The sequence below is a fragment of the Anopheles arabiensis genome, chromosome 2 (assembly GCF_016920715.1).
Source record: "Anopheles arabiensis isolate DONGOLA chromosome 2, AaraD3, whole genome shotgun sequence".
Lineage (NCBI taxonomy): Eukaryota > Metazoa > Arthropoda > Insecta > Diptera > Culicidae > Anopheles > Anopheles arabiensis.
In genome coordinates, this window is record NC_053517.1 from 109476426 (window position 1) to 109494007 (window position 17582).

At 48.6% G+C, this 17582-nt stretch overlaps 5 protein-coding genes across 9 annotated transcripts in view; 3 read left to right on the forward strand and 2 right to left on the reverse strand.

The window, feature by feature from the left end:
• Positions 1-475: 475 nt before the first annotated feature.
• Positions 476-3586, forward strand: LOC120893202. Of its 3 annotated transcripts, XM_040294953.1 has the most exons (14): positions 477-568; positions 627-753; positions 827-1363; positions 1430-1540; positions 1599-1745; positions 1807-1848; positions 1926-2075; positions 2137-2178; positions 2257-2409; positions 2471-2512; positions 2588-2740; positions 2805-2861; positions 2958-3050; positions 3141-3586. In XM_040294953.1, the coding sequence occupies exons 1-14, from the start codon at positions 555-557 to the stop codon at positions 3489-3491; spliced, it is 2019 nt and encodes a 672-aa protein (XP_040150887.1). In that variant the 5' UTR covers positions 477-554; the 3' UTR covers positions 3492-3586. The 3 variants fall into 3 exon arrangements, with proteins under 3 accessions (XP_040150889.1, XP_040150887.1, XP_040150888.1); XM_040294954.1 differs by lacking the exons at positions 2137-2178; positions 2257-2409; XM_040294955.1 differs by lacking the exons at positions 1926-2075; positions 2137-2178; positions 2257-2409; positions 2471-2512 and having other exon boundaries at positions 476-568.
• Positions 3569-5288, reverse strand: LOC120893204 (superoxide dismutase [Cu-Zn]). The gene is made up of 3 exons (XM_040294956.1): positions 5014-5288; positions 3969-4187; positions 3569-3875 (listed from the first exon to the last, which is right to left on the reverse strand). Exons 1-3 carry the CDS (start codon positions 5260-5262, stop codon positions 3630-3632), a joined length of 714 nt encoding a protein of 237 aa, XP_040150890.1. The 5' UTR covers positions 5263-5288; the 3' UTR covers positions 3569-3629.
• Positions 5289-5511: 223 nt separating this feature from the next.
• LOC120893201 (glutamate receptor ionotropic, kainate 3-like) lies at positions 5512-8661 on the forward strand. The gene is made up of 3 exons (XM_040294952.1): positions 5512-7265; positions 7334-8051; positions 8125-8661. The coding sequence occupies exons 1-3, from the start codon at positions 6469-6471 to the stop codon at positions 8632-8634; spliced, it is 2025 nt and encodes a 674-aa protein (XP_040150886.1). The 5' UTR covers positions 5512-6468; the 3' UTR covers positions 8635-8661.
• Positions 8660-12688, reverse strand: LOC120893200 (H(+)/Cl(-) exchange transporter 7). Of its 2 annotated transcripts, XM_040294950.1 has the most exons (6): positions 12152-12688; positions 11974-12078; positions 10115-11440; positions 9667-10050; positions 9441-9599; positions 8660-9364 (listed from the first exon to the last, which is right to left on the reverse strand). In XM_040294950.1, exons 1-6 carry the CDS (start codon positions 12242-12244, stop codon positions 9149-9151), a joined length of 2283 nt encoding a protein of 760 aa, XP_040150884.1. In that variant the 5' UTR covers positions 12245-12688; the 3' UTR covers positions 8660-9148. The 2 variants fall into 2 exon arrangements, with proteins under 2 accessions (XP_040150884.1, XP_040150885.1); XM_040294951.1 differs by lacking the exons at positions 11974-12078; positions 12152-12688 and adding an exon at positions 11527-11853.
• A 581-nt stretch (positions 12689-13269) lies between these two features.
• LOC120908359 (lachesin) overlaps positions 13270-17582 on the forward strand; it is a 31790-nt gene continuing 27477 nt past the window's right edge. The window contains exons 1-2 of one of the 2 annotated variants that reach the window (XM_040319280.1): positions 13270-13543; positions 13658-14590. In XM_040319280.1, the coding sequence (XP_040175214.1) occupies positions 14023-14590 (568 nt within the window). In that variant the 5' untranslated portion in view covers positions 13270-13543; positions 13658-14022. Of the gene's footprint in view, positions 14591-17582 lie in introns of both variants that reach the window. The other variant, XM_040319279.1, reaches the window with a different exon arrangement.

Below are 17582 nucleotides of genomic sequence, written 5' to 3' on the forward strand. Positions count from 1 at the left end.
TTTTTCTATTTTTAGAATGCATCAGTCGCTTAGCATCTGCTAAGCGAGGTCTTTTTAGATTCCTTTTCTGTTGAGAGATTGAGTCGTTTAGATCCCGTTTAGTGGTCGTTTAGTGGATTTGTGGCACTTGGGTGTGATGCAGCATCCGATACAAAATGTAAACAAAAGAACTGAACGAGGCAATTGTCAAACCGAGCCTTCTTCTACTTTTATTTGTCAATTCCCTAGGCATGCATCAACCTGTATCCTATATGAACTTTGGGTAGGTCCACCAGCATTATCCGGAGTCGTTCGGAATCGTGCGGAATTGCCCGGAATCGTCCAAGTCATTCGGAGTCGTTTGCATTTACATACATTTCATTATTTTTTATTTTCAAATTTTTCCGGATTCGGAATCGGATTCACAATAGCCGGAGTCGGAATCGGAGTGGTGGGTGCACTCCTAAGAGCACATCACTAGTCCGATTGTCATTTGAGCTTCTTGCTTTCACTTGTCAGTTCGTATTGGATGCACAGCCAGCTGATCCAAGCCGGCGTCCAACGTTTAAAACGAAATGACCCGCGAAAGGTGAGTTCTATCGTGCAAAGTGGATGAATTTCGGTTAACATTTACTTGTCCGCTTTAGACAAAATGCTGGAAAGAAGACATTTTCTGCAGAGCACAATCAACTCCTGGTGCTGAAGCTGGTGGAACACATCGACGATCCTTGCAGCGAGCAAGAACGATGGGAAAACATTGCCGAAGAAATTATGGTACACGGCCCTACAAATAGTTTGCCATGAGCGACCGTTTCACCTGCTAACCAGTTCTCTTGTTGCTTTACAGTTTGAAACGGGCGAAAACTATCCCTGGAGAACAGTACGAATGCATTATAAACAACGAATTGTAAGCCATCTGAAAGAATACACCGATGATCAGCGAATGATCGATCGGCTCCAGTACCCGTTTCTCGACCAAGTGTACAAATTGCGCGTGCAGTATCAGGTCTCCGCGCTGGTCCTACAGGATCCCGCCATTATAGCCCGCAACAAGCTAATCATCAAGTACGAAATCGATCCACGATTCGACGCAGATGTGGTGAAAGTGTTCAAGCGCTACCACACGTCCAGCATGCAGATATGCATAAACGTGCAAGATCCCGCGTATGAGCTGTCGGAACGATGGCAAAAGTTTCTGCTCAAACCGACCAAGTCAAGACATCGGCTAAAGTTGACAATGTGCGGCGATTTATGGTTTTTAAAGTTTCCTGCTTATATGAATAGGTCGGTACGAAAAGCACCCGTAGCTGTCACACAACAATCGTCGCAGGAATCTTGCTCGTCATCGGTGATACTGCTGGACAATGTTCCGGTACGGATAGAGGTTAGCATTGGTGGTGTGTGGTTGGGTTTGGGATGTTACTTCACTTTCCTGTTTGCTTTGTTTTAGGAATGTACTTCACCAGCTCCTCCTGCACCGTTTTCACCTCGCCAACTGTTGAGCTTTGAGTCGTTGGACTGTGATACACTGGTGCTGCAGATGTTGGATATACATGGAAATGTAATGTGATTGGACGCTGTGGATTATAGAATATTCAATGTATTTTGTTCGATTTCAGATGAATGATTCTCCCGAATCGGTTCAGGGCAATGGTAACGTGGATAAACCAATTGATGCGAATGTCCCTCCGCCATCGACACATCCTAGCGATAGCAGCGTATCCACGTCTGAAGAACCACAGGAGACTTTCTATCCTATGCCAGATGTAAGTAGCAGTATTTGAACTTCTTTCCAGTTTGTTTGACCTTATTTTTCCTTTCTTTCAGTGTGTGTTCGATTCAACGGACAGTGAAGACGAAGATGAAGATGTAAGTTGCGTTTCATTTGTACATCTTGTTTAAAATTGTTCAAACGATTTAGGAAAGCATTTTTTAATCAAAAATAGATGCGGAATGAATCTCGCCAACCAGTTGCCAATGGCAATGTGGATAAATCTGTCGCGATTGATTCCAACCCTCCACCACTGACACATCCTAGCGATGGCGATGTATCCTCGTCTGAAGATCTACAGGAGAGTTTCTGTCCTATGCCAGATGTAAGCCACACTAACTTAACTTTATTCCCGTTTACCTGACCTTAATTTTCCTTCCTTTCAGTGTGTGTTTGATTCAACGGACAGTGAAGATGAAGTTGAAGATGTAAGTTGCTTTTCATTTGTACATCTTGTTTTAAATTGTTCAAACGATTTAGAAAGATTATTTTTAAATTAAAAATAGATGCGGAATGAATCTCACGAACCAGTTGTCAATGGCAACGTGGATAAATCTGTCCCGATTGATTCCAATGTCCCTCCGCCATCGACACACCCAAGCGATGGCGATGTATCCTCGTCGGAAGAGCTACAGGAGAGTTTCGTTCGGATGCCAGATGTAAGCAGCAGTAATTAAACTTTATTCCAGTATGACTGACCTTATTTTTCCATCCTTTCAGTGTGTGTTCGATTCAACGGACAGTGAAGACGAAGATGAAGATGTAAGTTGCTTTTCATGTGTACTTTGATTCAAACGATTCAAACGATTTATGAAGGTTTTTTTTAATCAACAATAGATGCGGACTGAATCTCACGAACCAGTGGCCAATGGCAACGTGGATGAACTTGTCCCGATTGATGTGAATGTTCCTCCGCCCTCGACACATCCTAGCGATGGCAATGTATCCCCGTCTAAAGAACAACCGGATAGTTCGCATCGCATATCAGATGTAAGTATACAGTTATGGTGGCTGTTATATTTCAATTTGAATTTGTACCTATACTGCCTTTCAGTGTGTGTTAGATTCAACAAATATTGAATCCGCGGAGGAAGAGCAACAGGAAGAAACTGTAAGTTACTATATCCCTATTTGTGCCAATACGCAAAAGAATTCATAATTAACTCTTATTAAACGTTTCATTTTTTTACAAAACTGTATAATTTAGCTTCCAAAACCGCGATCCAGCACGGCATCAAGTATTGAGAGTGATACAAACTCAGTTAGAACGGTAATATTTAACGGAACGGCGGCTTCTCCTGTACGTATGCAGCGCGGCAGGTTCAAATAACCGGCTTGTTTACTTTCACAATGCATGTCTGTGTAACAAGTCCGTTTCCCTTTCTTGCAGAACACGGAACACCACAGTTCGGGCAATGATGATAGGCAAACTGAACCGGCGCTTCCGGCCGCTCCACTACCGTACCGCATTGATATAACCACTCTCTTCCAGTATGAGGCGGCACTGGGACCACTCCTGAAGAGGAAGAAAAACGTGTACGACTCGATACGCAGCTGGATGCCGCTGCTATTTATTAAACCTACCGATTCGTACGTGCCAGCGGTGTCGTTGTTCGCCAAACTCGCCCTACTGCAGCGAATAGCGACAGACATGAACCTTATTCTAAACCCAACCGTCCGTGTTGAGGATCTTATGCCGGTCATTTTGCGTATTTTGTGCGGTGCACGCGAATCGCAATAGAGATGATTGTTTTAGCTGTTGATTTTTATAGTCCTGCACCAGGTTCATCGTATTGTAAAATGAAAAACCGTTACATGTTTTACATGTTATCACAATCATCATTGTCGGTTGGTTTTATTGTGGATAGGTGAACTCCTCCTAGGGAGCAACATTATCGAGAATCGTGATGAGCCCGCAGGCAATCCGCGCACCGACCGTGTCCTCCTCGCCCTGGAAGGAGATCGGGTTGTTAATGGACAGGTCCGGAAACCGGTAGACCTCGGACGGTTTCTCGTGTATCACGATCGAGCGCCCGACGATGCCCGCAAACCCGAACAGATTGATGTACGGGCTGTGGAAGTCGATCATCGCGTTGCCGTCCTCCTTTACCTCGATGTTGCCGATCTGTAGGGAAGGACAGAATAATTCAATCACGCAAACATTATAATTCACTTCCACCGTCATTCCCTTGAGGAAGGGGACTGTGATATGCCTTACAATGCTGCTGCGAAAGTGCGGTCCGGTCGATTTGCATCCCTCGCGCATATCGCCGAACGCGTGCACATGGACGGCGTGCTTCCCCACCGGCAGCCCCGTAACATTGATGGCCGTCTGCACGTGACCCGGTGCCCACTGGCGGAAGGAAATCGTTCCCATGATCTGCTGCTCCGGATTGTCCGCTACCAGTGTTGCGCCCACCTTCCACGAAGGTTCCGGCTGGTAGTGGTGGCGGTGATGGGAAGGAAAAACAAAACGGAAACGAAGGGAAGGAAAGGGAAGTTGAGAAAAAAGGTTAACTACAACACAGCGAGGCGATTCGTTCGATTCACTCGTATTTACATACGGTGGCCGTCATCTTCGTTTGGGAAAATGCATTCTCACGCAATTTGTGCGTTAGGTACACGCACTGCTCACTGGGTGGGTGCGCACATTACGTCTTCACGCTGATTTACACACGCTGATATGGAATTGCTCACCAAACATCTCCCGTGATGGAATAATTAATTCTAGGCGAGAACGTGCAACACAACAGAACCAAGTAGGCGTTGTAACATTGGCCACCACACCATACATACGTTGTGCGCAGTTTAAGTTACACGATGTTAACATGAGTTTTTGCGTTCAAAATTCGTTCAACGTCAGTGCGTGGTACCTTTGAATAGATAGTAACGATTTTAATCAGATGCTTTTCTAAATTGAGAGTTTTTTTTGTTGGAAAAGACAACACCATATCACGTCAATGCCAGAAGACAACAATTAAGAGCAGTTATGGCTTTGTTTCACTTTGTTGCAAGTATTTTAACTAGAAAGTTGCTATAAAGTGTTTTGGTTGGTATCTTATGTCACCAGATAACCACTGGCCCTGTGATATTAAACAAGTTCTATATTATTCTAATTGTTCATCACTTGGTGATCCTTAATTCATACTACATCACGTGTCTTTGAGCTCATTCCGATTAACTTAGTTACTGATTTCACATCACATCTCTTTGTAGAACGTAGATCCAAACGAACACACTACAGCCTACTTGGAACAACTTACTCTGGGAAGGATTTCGAAGCCACGGAAACCGCCAGGTCCTAGCGGGATGCCACTGGCGGTACCGCCCGGTCCCAGCCCAACAGTTGGATCGATAAACTCCACATCATCCGTAAGCCGTCCAACGATCGCCGACTGGCCAGTAACCGAACTCAAACCACAGAGTCCAACCACCAGACAGAGTGTTCCAACTACGGCAGGACACCTTCGCATGGTTGTCGTCGGGATTACTTGCTTGCCAACGGTGGACATGAAAACACACACACACAGAGAACCGTCGTCGTCGGAACTACTCCGCGGAAAGGTACACTCTCAAACGCTACCAAACTACAACTAATCGTTGCTGGCCCGTTGGAGGTAAGATTTATTGTGATTAGAACGCATCGTGATGGGAGAAGCCACACCACCCAAGCACCGTGCGGAAGGTGCATCACACCGCTTGCAACGTGCATTAGCAGCTAGTAGAAAGGTCGTTTCGCGCACATGGGGGAAGTGGCTGGAAATGCTCACGGGTAATTATCGGGCTCCCGGCATAAGACAGACAGGGCGCAGAGAACAATCAAAACGGCGGTGATGCGTGAGGCACAAGACGCATTGCGTTCTACTCCACCCGATGCCAACTACGTTCGTTTACCGCGGAGGGGTGGAGGAAGACGTTGCAACAGAACTGCTATTATAAGCACTGCCTGGGCTACGGTTTTTTGGCTCTTCCGATGCATCATGTCCTTTACCGAGAATGTCAAAAAAAAAAGAAGACATTCCAGTGTAGGAACAATTCCATTTCCCTTTCCAAACGCATGTAAAGGTGAGGAAAAACAGGGCGGGTTTAGTGGCGCTACTCAGCCTGCTTGCTGTGTATGATTAGTGCTTGGACCTCGCCACATGATTGCATGTTTGCGCAATGAGACAGGCCCGGTGGGAACCCCGCAACCAACGAAGGTCTTTCTCCTACTCATACTAAACCCGCTGTCTCTTTAGGTCATCGGTTACGGATGATGGATGATAGTTCATGCACATCGTTCAGAACCGATGCACTTTTTTTGTGCATAGTGCAGTACTTGACCTACACGCCAACAGCATTTGGGGATGCGCAATTTTGAGCGATGTATGGGAAGTGCATTTTTAAACCGTTCTAAGCTTCTTCTCGTTGGTTCCCAAATGATATGAATAAGTAATTGAGGGAGATTTGAATGCTTATTACACAAAGGCATCGATGTTTTGCCTTCGTATTTAATAAGTAAAGCAGCTTTGAGTAAACAGACGCGGCACCAGTTGCTTCATTTCTCACGCCAATCGGTGAGAAACTACCCATTTTCCAAATTATATCTTTCTTCGGTCTTCAAACGATGAAGAGCTTCGAAGGAGGACTCTCTTTGGGATATTCTATAAAAGGCACACTCCAAAGCATTAGGCAACGTTAGTGGTGCAAAGTCGTTGAAGGATCTTACCTTTACTCCAATGGACAAACCTCGATATCTTCAACTTCTTGTACAAAGTTTAATAGTGCTGAAAGTGCTAACCGTTAGCAATGGTACTCCTCAAGCAACTGCTGTTAACCCATTGTCCTCCCAAACGCAAACCGATCAACGAATTGCCGCCATAAGAGATTTATTAGTACATCTGGACCGAGCCCACCAGCTGCTCGTGCTGACCTGCTGGTCACCCTCCGTTCGGTATGCGCTTTGGCAAAGCGTACGCGAATCAACTGCCACCTCGCACCATGGAACCGTTTCCGTTCGCTTCGCTCCAATCGATCAGCGCCATCTTCCCTGGCACGATCCTAATCAGCATCAAATCGTGATCGTACTCGATCTATCCTGCCCCGGCACGGATCGATTGCTCGAAAGTGCACGGCAGCTGCTTTACTACCGCGTACGGTGGATCGTGTTCCGAAGCAGCATTGAGCATCCGGGAGGATCTGTGCGGGGTTGGAGCAATTGTAGCGAGTATTCGGTGCTCGATCGGCTACCGTTACTGGTCAGCAATGAACTGTTTTACTTTTGCACGGAAACGAGCACCGGTCAGCATCTGGTTAGGCAACAGTATCGTCTGGCGGCGAGGTCGACGAGCTCTTCGGTGCCGATCTACGAAACGTTTGGCACTTGGAATGCAGCACTGGGAGTACGGGGTGTGGTTGGTTCTAAAGTACGACCACCGGTGACGTCGATAAGGAGGCAAAATTTCCACAAATTTCAGCTGCGCGCTTCTCTCGTCATACTGCACAATGAAACGCTGAACCATTTGGATGATCTTCAGTAAGTGTGTGTCAGAGGCGGCTTGCAATGAGGTTTACTATTAATTTTCTCTTCTGTTCCCTTTCCAGCGATAAACACATCGATACAATATCGCGTGTGAACTATCTCCTCACAAAGTCGGTCGCCCATGCACTCAACGCAACGGTCAAGTTCAGCATCGTAGACACGTGGGGCTATCGGGATCGGGAAACGGATCGCTACAACGGCATGATCGGTGAGCTGCAGCGCGATCTGGCCGATCTGGGCGGTACGTCCATGTTTTTTACCCAGGACCGTATCAAGGCGGTCGATTTCCTTTCGATGACCGCTTCGACGCGGGCCAGCTTTATATTTCGTGCCCCGAAGCTTTCCTTCACCAACAACGTGTTTGTGCTGCCGTTCGATCAGTACGTCTGGTACTGTACGGTCAGCTTCATCGTGCTGTCCGGCGTACTGCTGTTGGTGATGTTACGCACCGAGCAGCGTTACAATGCAGGAGGAGGAAGAGGAGGAAGTGCAATCGGTAGCAACAGCCCCGCCGCCGTTACAGGGATATCCGATACGCTGCTCAATGTGTTCGGTACTACCTGCCAGCAGGGGTCGTTTATCGAACCGCAAACGGCACCCTCGAGATGCCTGATACTGCTGTGCCTGGTGGTGCTGATGTTCCTTTATGCCAGCTATTCGGCAAACATTGTCGCCCTCATACAGGCACCTTCCACCAAGATACAAACGCTGGAAGATTTGCTGGCGTCGAGATTAAAAACTGGCGCCGAGGATACCGTTTACAATCAGTACTACTTTCGGGTATGTTTGCTGTTAAGTTTCACGAGTAGCTATTATGATACAATAATCGTTCTCCCATATGCAATCCACACAGACGGAAACGGAACCAAGCCGGAAGGCACTTTACGAGCGCAAAATGCGCAACAAAGATGGGACGGAAAACTTTCTCCCCCTCGCACAGGGCGTTGAGCTGATCCGACAGGGCCACTACGCGTTTCACGTCGAGAGGGGCGTTGGCTACAAGCTGATCAGCGAAACGTTTCAGGAGGAGGAAAAGTGTGGCCTGCAGGAGGTAGAATATTTGAAGGTGATCGAACCGTACTACGCGGTACAGAAGAACAGCTCCTTCCGCGAGCCGGTACGTATAAATTTGTTTAAATTGCGCGAGTTCGGAATACAGGGTCGCGAGCATACGCTGCTTTACACGAAGAAACCACGGTGCGTTGGGGGCAGCAGCTTCATACCGGTGTCGATCGTGGACGTTTGGCCCGCACTGGTGACGCTGGGCTGGGGTTATCTGCTTACGGTAGCGGTGCTGATTGCCGAACTGCTGTGGTTTCGGTTGCGTTCACGCATCTTGCCAACGGCCGGATACTTTCAATAGGAAGTAAAGAAACGCTCTACTACTTTTCGTTTAGATTATTTCCAATTATTCGAATGTAAGATTTTGTATGAATGACAAAATGTTACTATTATACACTACACACAGCTTTTCAGAAAAGCTCGCTCAATTTCCTTACATATCAGTGCTCGGTGTGCTTCTTTCTTCAGTTAAGCTTCTTTTCATTCACGAAAGGCACTCCCACCTATTTCAATATTCTTTATCTTTCATACCCAAACACTATCGAGAATCGCTCATTGCCTAATCGATACCCTAATGCTTACGCGAACAATATCTACACTTGAGTGTGTGTTGTTGTTTTTTTAAATATCTTCTCAGCCACAACACAAGCACACAACAAATACACACAAATGTGTCGAAAAAGGTAAAACTACACCCTAATATATTGGGCACTTAATTAATAAAAAAACGAAAGCGAAAGAAATAACACGTTTGCATTCACATTTGGCATGGCCGCTTTCGCAGCGTTATAAAGAGAGAAAGAGAGAGAGAGAACTTAATGGTGTTTAAGGAAATCCTTGCGCGTAATAATGCCCCGCACACGGTTTTCCGACGACACCACGACGAGATGGCGCAATCCGAGGGCACGGAACAGCTGAAAGATCCGTGGTACCGATGTGCCCTCCTCCACGCTGTACGGCGAAGGGTTCATGAACATGTTCATGTTGACAGAGAAACTGCCGCTCCGCTTGTATTCGTTCACGTGTAGATCCTACAGAAAAAGGGGACATTTTAGTTAACAGCAAACCTCCATACAAAAAGGGGCCTAATCCAATGTTCCTAATTACCTCAACGGCTGGGTAGCGCGGGTACTCGTCGCGGAACGCTTCAATGCTGACAGTCGACTCCCAGAAGCGGCTCGATTCGACGTAGAAGCTGCGCTTCAGTATCACAACGAGCTGGGAGCGCAATATCAACCCAATCAGTCGTCCATTCACGCGTGAGCCCTGTAAAACGTAATTAAAACAAGCTTGCTCAGGGTTAAGTTAACTTTTTCTTACAAAACGAACTTACATCATCACCATCCTCGACGACGGGGAAACCATTGTGGGTTGTGTTTTTCAATATATCCAGCAGATACTGAACCTTCTCCTCCGTTCGCACACACACCACCGGCCGCGCCATGATGTGGCGGGCCGAGAGATTCTGGTACTCCGGTTCGACGTGCCATGGCAGCATTGGCACGCGCGACGTACGGATCTGCGTATCGTAGATGCCCTCGTTAAAGTAATCTCCGCTCCATTTGGCTGTCATTAGCGTTAGTATAATCGGCAGGATGAAGCCAATGTTGCCGGTCGTTTCCAGCAAGATGACGCTCAAGCTTAGCGTCATTCGAACAACGCCACCGAGCTGAGCGGCCGCTCCGATCAGTGCGTATTTACCCGGTGATACAAAAGCCTGTAGAATAGGAAAGCTGATTAACAATAAACGTTTACATAGTTATCTCCTCGATCACACTTACAATCGAGGTGGGAAAAGCGAGCACGGTGAAGGAAGCTATCAGCCGACCCCAGGCAGCCCCGATGAGCAGCGTTGGGATGAAGATACCCAACGAGACACTCAGCCCGTACGTGACGCACGACAGCGGATAGTAGATGAGCACAAACGTGGCCAGCGTAAGGATCTTGTGCGATCCGGGTGGATCGTGGAACAGGGCCTTGACCGTTGCTTCGGGCGTTTGGAACCACAGTGCCGCCGCCGCATTGTACTCATTGTCCTGGCAGAACAGCTGCACCGGTTGCTCGGTTGGATCGTTACCCAGCGGACGGCAGTCGTTGATCGTGTACGCCATCAGGCACGCAAACGTTGCGCCCAGCACGGCGACGAACGCCGCCTCCAGCACCTTAGCCCACCGTTGTCGGATGGCGTGCGCACGGAACATGTTCAGCCGGCTGTTGAGCGCGTTCCACAACGCCCCCGTACACCCACCGATCACGCCCATCAGCATAAAGATCGGCAGCTCGTAGTACTCGAACGGGAGCGGCGCAAACTCGCCCAAATTGAACAGGCCCCGGTAGCGGAAGCTGCTCAGCCCGTGGTACGCCGACAGGATAATGTTCAGCGTGAACGAGCTGATGATGGAGGCGAAAAACGTGCGCCAGATGAGGCTCTGGTTCCAGAAGCTGGCCGCTTCCTCGAGCGAGAACAGTATGCCCCCGATCGGGGCACCGAAGGCGGCCGCTACACCGGCCGCCGCACCGCCCACCACAAAGTCGCGCTTTTCGTGATCGTCCCGGAAGTGCTGCAGAATCTTCAAATCCCGCCGAAAGGTGGTGCTCTTGCCCTGCGATATGCCGGCCGCTATCACGGCGCCACTGTGTATCATCGGGCCTTCCTTGCCGCCGGCCAGCCCCCCAATGACGGAGGTAGCGACGCCGACCGCCTTCACCGCGAGCGTCTTGATGCGCACGATCCGCGGTACCTTCACCCCGTTCAGGTAGCATTTCACCTGCGGTATGCCACTGCCGGCGGCGACCGGTTCGACGTAGGCGACGAGCGTGGCCCCGATCACGACCGGCACCAGGTTCAGCAGCGACCAGTACAGGTAGGGAATGCTCAGATCGCCGTGCAGCACATTCGCGTCTACCTGGCGCTTCAGGAAGCCGTACTTGAGCCGGGAAACCTCCTCGATCACGATGTTGATACAGCAGGCGACCAGCGCGGTACAGACACCGATCTGCAGCGAAATGACCCAGCGGGAAAAGTCCTTCCGCACGGTAAACTTTGGCTTGATCTTGGTCTGATCGCGGCGCCACAGCACATTCTCGCACACATCGTAATCCAAGCTCTGCGGGGCGGGGAGAGGAGAAAGAAAGAAGAACATTACTACAAGGGTGGATGGAAAGGTACCCCTGCACGCGGGTCGAAAGCAACCTCAGTCGTGTCTGTCCACTTTTGCTGCTGCATTGTGGCACCTGCTTAGCGCACGCATTTCATACCGCACGACGATACACAAACGTGTGATTAACAGTCAGCAACAAAACTACAACTATTCTTGCTCGCCCCCAGTACGGCTGGCTACGGTATGGCAGAGAATTGTCTTCTTATCTCGCCCGGCGTCCGACTGCTCGTCAAACGTCCCACAATAAAGGAGTGTGGTTTATCATCATCCGTTTCCCAATAGCTCCCCGACAATCTACTTTCTCGGGCCGAGCAGCACACTTAATTGTAACTAATTTTGATAACGCACACACTGTTGTTGCTCAGTTCACGGTAGAGCTAATAATGCAGCAGCAACAGTGCAAATACGGATGCGGCCGATGCATTTCAGATACAACAATGTTTGCGTCAGCCATTTTCACTGTGTTTGCGCTATCTTACCTCGTACTGAGAAGCTTCTTTGCTTCGTCGGTTTAAGTTGAAGGCAGGATCGACATCATCATCATCATCGTCGTTGGTGGCGGGAATGTTGAAATCGGTCGGTTCCTGGAACAAAACATAGATAATTATTATCTTCATCACGCGGCTGGATAGCCGGAGAAGCTTGGCTTTCCCTTACGTTTCGCGGGCTGCGCCGATTCCGCACTCCTTCCTCCAACAAATTCTCTTCATCACTACTGTCGACGTCTATCAAACGCACACCGGGCGACATGTTTTTGGGAAAGTATGTTGTTTAAAACAGCAGCTTTCGGGCACAGTAAAATGGTTGACTAATGCGGTGAATTAGCGCCAGTCGCTTTGCAATCACTGATGACTAATCTATCGAGCGGTGGCAAGGGCAGGGGCAACAGGCACAGGCCAGAGACAACAAAAACCAACCACCACACACTATCACAAAACGGTTCCGGGGGAAGAGCGCAACAAAGAAGCGAACATTGACAACTGGACAACTCGCTCGATGGATGATTTACATTTGCTTAGCTAGCAACACAACGCCCTCCTATCGGAATACACTAAATGGATTGATTTCATGGAGAGATTTCTGCAAAATGAGTACTTTCCACGCACAATAATTAAGCATTTTGGAGAAGAAAGGAAGCCGTACTGCGTATTTCGTGCATCACCAACAAGTGTGTGTGTTTGTTTACGTTTGAAACGTCAATGGGGGTTGAACGTGATGTTAGCTAGTGGTTACACTACGCGCTTAGGCGGCAATCGATTTGAAAGCGGCTTCGGTGTTCCAAACAAAAAAACAAATCAATTATTAATGTTCCAGAATAGAAGAAATAGTTCTATTGTTTAAGCTCTTTACCAACAAAAAACATTAAAAATTTAAATGCACCCCTAAGTTTCAAATAAAACCCAAAACAATTCTGTTAGCGGTTTGCTTGAATGATGAAAACGTGTATTCAATTTGCTTTCCCTGCTCGGCTGGAATTGATTCGCACCTGAGCCGCACACAACCAAACCAAATCATCGCTCCACCCGCGATCACCGTAGCAACCAAGCACAAACACTTCTTCTTCCTTCCGAACTGGCCTTTTCTTCTCGCTATCTCTCTCTTTTTATCTCGTTTCTCCGTTCATCCCATCTCATGCACGCACATTTGCGTTCTCGCTCTCTCGCAACGCTTCAAGCACGCATCTTCCCTCTTTCTTGCACAGACACTCCGTGCGAAGGGCCGTTGCGCGTACGCAGAATTCAAAAAGTGGATCTCTCAAGCACGGTTTCTCGGCGCGTTTCATTCATTGCGTTCCAGTTGCTGCGTTCGGTTGTGTGTGCGCTCCGGTGTGTGTGTGTGTTCGCTGGTAGAGAAGTGTTTGTGCTGGAAATCTTCACACGCCGCGAGAGAGCTTTCGGTGCATTAGAGCCGCGAGAAAGAGTGAGCGAGAGGGCGCGATCGATCGCGCACAGTCAAAAGACCTAAACGAGAGGGAACGCTGTGTGCGAAGCGTAGCAGCAGCAGCAGCAGCAGCGAGAGTGCCTGCATACCTGTGTTCGCCGTTACTGTGTAAGCACGCTCGAGAACTCGTTGCGTCCGTCTTGTCTTCGGTTCGGTTTGGGGTGTGGTGCGCGTTCAAAGGTTTAACCTGTTTTTTTTTCTTCTCTCCTATGGATTCGAAAGCTTTCACACAACGCGTTGGATTTTGCAGTTCAATTTGTCGTCCCGTGCGTGTGCCCGTGAATTGTGCAATCAATTAAAGAGCCTGTGTGTTAAATTTTACCACTAAAGAACCTCTCCCCGGGTGACGTGTTCAATATAGTCGTGCTCCCTGCTTTCCTCGATCGTTCGCCGTTGCGTGCGTCGTTCTCCTCCCGCAGGTACGATCATCTTCTCCTCGGTGCCCCCGTTTCGTGTGTACGTGCGCTTGTGTGCCCGTGTGTGTGCGTGTGTGGTGCGTCTACGCGTCCGTGTGTACTTTGCAGAGGCAATCCATCATTACTTAAGCGCTCCCCACGCGTACTTCGTACCGTACCTCCGATCCAAGTATGCGAAAGCCAAGAAGCAACCTGTCGACAATGGCTGGGCTGGGCGTCGTCTTGCTGGTAGGCATCATCGGCGGTCTAGTCGGCCCTGCCCGTGCCCAGCGAACGCCAACCATCTCCTACATCACGCAGGAGCAGATCAAGGACATTGGCGGTACGGTCGAGCTGGAATGTTCGGTCCTGTACGCCAGCGACTACTCCGTCCACTGGGTGAAGACCAGCAACGATCGGTCGGACACGGTCTTCCTGTCCACGGGCAGTTCGCTCGTGCTGAAGGATTCGCGCTTCTCGCTCCGCTACGACCTGTCCTCCACGTCGTACACGCTGCAGATTAAGGACATACAGGAGACGGACGCCGGCATCTACCAGTGTCAGGTGGTGCTGTCCGTTACGAACAAGATCTCCGCCGAGGTGGCACTGAACGTCCGCCGGCCACCGATCATCTCCGACAACTCCACCCAATCGCTGGTCGTGTCCGAGGGGCAACCCGCCCAGATGGAGTGCTACGCGTCCGGGTACCCGGTGCCACAGATTACCTGGCGTCGCGAAAACAACGCCATCCTACCGACAGGTAAGTCCTCGCCGTCAGTGAGAGAGCAAATGTTTTTAGCAATTAAGTGAGTCATCCGCAACGTGATCGTGGTTGATGCTGGTAGGCACACGTTGCGAATGTGTTTGGTTGTTTGCGTGTGTTTAGGAGATTTTTTGCGATGTGACTTACACCATCACACACATGATCACGATCTAACAGCGATTTAACGAGGCGAACACGCGAGATTCAATCTCGAGAACGGTGCAGCTAACATTCGCTAGATGCGCATATTTCCAGGGCGCTGCTGTGATTGATGATTAATCCGTGTAGTGTGCACAAAGCTGCTTTAGATAAAGGCATGTTAAATGCTACTGAATGGTTTTGATTAAATTAAGCCGTGATGAAATGATCTTATGACGCAATGAGAGTCAGTTTCTCGGCTTTAAGCTTGGATCTTCTAAGCAATTTTCTGAGTAATTGTAATGATTGTTGCATCTTTTATGTTTATAAGACTGCTCAAATATTACCAAAATGAGGGGAAAATCATCTGCGGACTGCAGACTTCCCTATCTCTGTTCGGCACTCTCCCAATTTCATTACCATTTTCAAAGGGTTCTTTTGCCGCCCCAAAATCAAAGCCAACCGGCAATGACTCATGCGCCGTTTGCGCGTTTCGTTAAATTAATTTCCAATGTATGGTAATTAGCGAAATAGCCTCTTCCCCCCGCGAAAAGGAACCTTCCTTTTTCTCACGCTTTGTGCCTCCAAAACGGTAGCACTACTCCAATCGGAAAGAACAAGCTCTACTACGCCAAAACCCATCGCTGGTTGTAGCCAAAGGTGGTTAGAAATACATTTTATTTGGCCATTAAACCTAGCCCTCCCTTCACGGGGTGGGTCCACTCTCCCATGACTGACTGATTGCCACGGGGCGAGGAAGACGACGACGACGCATTTGACCTTCTTTGTTTCAGAAAGCGAAGGTGACTTTTTCCTGGTAACAAACGGCACCGGGGGGACACTGTGCTGCAGCAGGAAGTTCAATTTGTTGCACTCTGGATGGACACACTCACACACACGCACTCAGCGAGTCAAGTTTTGCTTATCTTACCCAATCATTTCCCCAAACAAAAAAAAAAAGCAGATGCCCTTAAAATACAGGTGGCTTTGGTGTTGAGGTCACATCAGGTTCATGTTGCATAAAAATGACGCTCTCTTTCTCTCTCTCTCTCCTTGTTGGTGTGTGTATTAGATCGATTTCGGCGCTGTCCGGTTCTCACCGAAATCAGCTCATGCATGGGATGGTTGGATGGCCCAAAAGAATAATGCCAAACCCAAACGAACCAACCCGTGTGTCTGTGTTTGTGTGGCTATGTTCATTTCTCTACCATATTTTTTCGTTGTTGCTCCGTTCTTGGCCTTTGCCATATTCGCCACACTTACTTCCCGCCGCCGCCGCCGCCGACGTCCGAGTCAGTTGGCCACACTTGGCAAACCTACGACCGAACCCACGACCGTGGGCTATTACACACAATTGACGGATTGTTAATCTCTCTTTTGCTTTCTTGCCCCGCATACGCCCGGCTGGTGGTGGCTGGGTTCTATCGGGGATCCGGTTGCACGAAAAACGGCACAACGACGGACACGCCACGGTTGCCCGTGGAAGATGGTAGTGTTGTTTTGGGTTGATGTAGAACCGGCGTGTGTGAGAGAAAGAGAGAGAGAGAGTACAAGCGCCTACTAGAAGGAAGCGTTACGCGAAAACCTCCACAGAATAGCGATGATCGCGTCTAATAGAGGCTGTTTTTTCTTCTTCTCTCATTTCTCTGGGGTCGAAGGGTTCACACTTCACAAAGGCAAAAAAAAAACGAAATTATTGATCCCACGGGTGTTTAAATGGTCGCTAATTTTGCGCCTTTTTTCCACCGTCTAGTCTAGTTAGAGAAGTCGAAGTCTCATAATCAGTGGATAGTTAACAACAGACAACAGCAGTGTGAAAACAAAGCCACCTTTGATTGGCGACCATTCAAGCGCACCTGCATTTCCTGTCTCCTGTACAGTGGTAGAGAGAGAGATAGCGTTGATTTTAGAGTCTTAGGACCTTAGTTTCCTTTCTCTATCAAGAAATGTTGCATTGCATGTGGGTGTAATTTGTTTTTTTTTTTAAAGAAAGGCGAACTCATTAACAGTCAGCAGAGGAAAAGAAGGAGGTCAGCCAGCTAGCCAGCTAGCCAGCCACCTTCTTAATGACACACCATTATTTACACTTTTGCTCATGCTATGTATTCATATACTGCTTGTTCTTCTCTGCTTACATGCATGTTTTGCACTGCACTGTCTCTTCACTGTTGTGATAAACAACCGTTGCTGCTGAGTGTGGTGGCACGTACCCCATTCACCGCCAAAAAAGTAGCTAAAATGAACAACAAACGCGCTCGCGCGGTGGTCCGGATGTGGTAAAGGTCGCTCTGGACTAGAAATGTGCGCAACCGCTCCCTTTTCGCCGCCGCCTTGAGATGAGTGAGTGTGCCATTTCTTTTATCGTAACATTCCAATTCCAATTCACAGCCCACGGGTTGAAGGAATGCAACTGGCGCGTGGGACACACCGCCACGGTTTGCTGCTGCGCGTTTGGCGAATCTGTTTGATCTGATGATCTTACTGCGCGAGACACAAGAAGAGACGGGGAAGGAGTGAGGTCAGCAATCGCAACTTGATGAATTGAATCATATTGGATTGAGACGATGATACTACGCTTCCTTTACACAATGCATGGACCATCCCACCCCAAGCATGACGAACGATGACACCACAGTCTGCTCTGTCTGTGCTGGGGAGGGAGAAGAAGAGCGTTTATTGAAGTGTTCTTGGCGAATCATCTCCTGGGTGGCGTGCGGGCGTCAATGCCGAAGATATGCTACTAGAAACCAGAATTTCTAGCACCGACCGATTCCGTGCTCCACACCACCGAGTCACCACCGAGCACCACACACGGGTTAGGAATTCTAATTGGAATTCGTTCCAGTTGATG

Bases quoted from the DNA above. Each gene is read 5' to 3' on its own strand.
- LOC120893202 (XM_040294953.1), top strand. The intron at 1,746-1,806 runs GTAAGTAGCAGT...CCTTTCTTTCAG, and splicing joins CTTTCTATCCTATGCCAGAT to TGTGTGTTCGATTCAACGGA. The intron at 3,051-3,140 runs GTACGTATGCAG...CCTTTCTTGCAG, and splicing joins ACGGAACGGCGGCTTCTCCT to AACACGGAACACCACAGTTC.
- LOC120893204 (XM_040294956.1), bottom strand. From the start codon at position 5,262: ATGTCCACCGTTGGCAAGCAAGTAATCCCGACGACAACCATGCGAAGG. The intron at 4,188-5,013 runs GTAAGTTGTTCC...CACCACTACCAG, and splicing joins GCTTCGAAATCCTTCCCAGA to CCGGAACCTTCGTGGAAGGT. The intron at 3,876-3,968 runs GTAAGGCATATC...CCTTCCCTACAG, and splicing joins CGCACTTTCGCAGCAGCATT to ATCGGCAACATCGAGGTAAA.
- LOC120893200 (XM_040294950.1), bottom strand. From the start codon at position 12,244: ATGTCGCCCGGTGTGCGTTTGATAGACGTCGACAGTAGTGATGAAGAG. The intron at 12,079-12,151 runs GTAAGGGAAAGC...GTTTTGTTCCAG, and splicing joins ATCGGCGCAGCCCGCGAAAC to GAACCGACCGATTTCAACAT. The intron at 11,441-11,973 runs GTAAGATAGCGC...CCCGCCCCGCAG, and splicing joins AAGAAGCTTCTCAGTACGAG to AGCTTGGATTACGATGTGTG.
- LOC120893201 (XM_040294952.1), top strand. From the start codon at position 6,469: ATGGACAAACCTCGATATCTTCAACTTCTTGTACAAAGTTTAATAGTG. The intron at 7,266-7,333 runs GTAAGTGTGTGT...TTCCCTTTCCAG, and splicing joins AACCATTTGGATGATCTTCA to CGATAAACACATCGATACAA. The intron at 8,052-8,124 runs GTATGTTTGCTG...CAATCCACACAG, and splicing joins ACAATCAGTACTACTTTCGG to ACGGAAACGGAACCAAGCCG.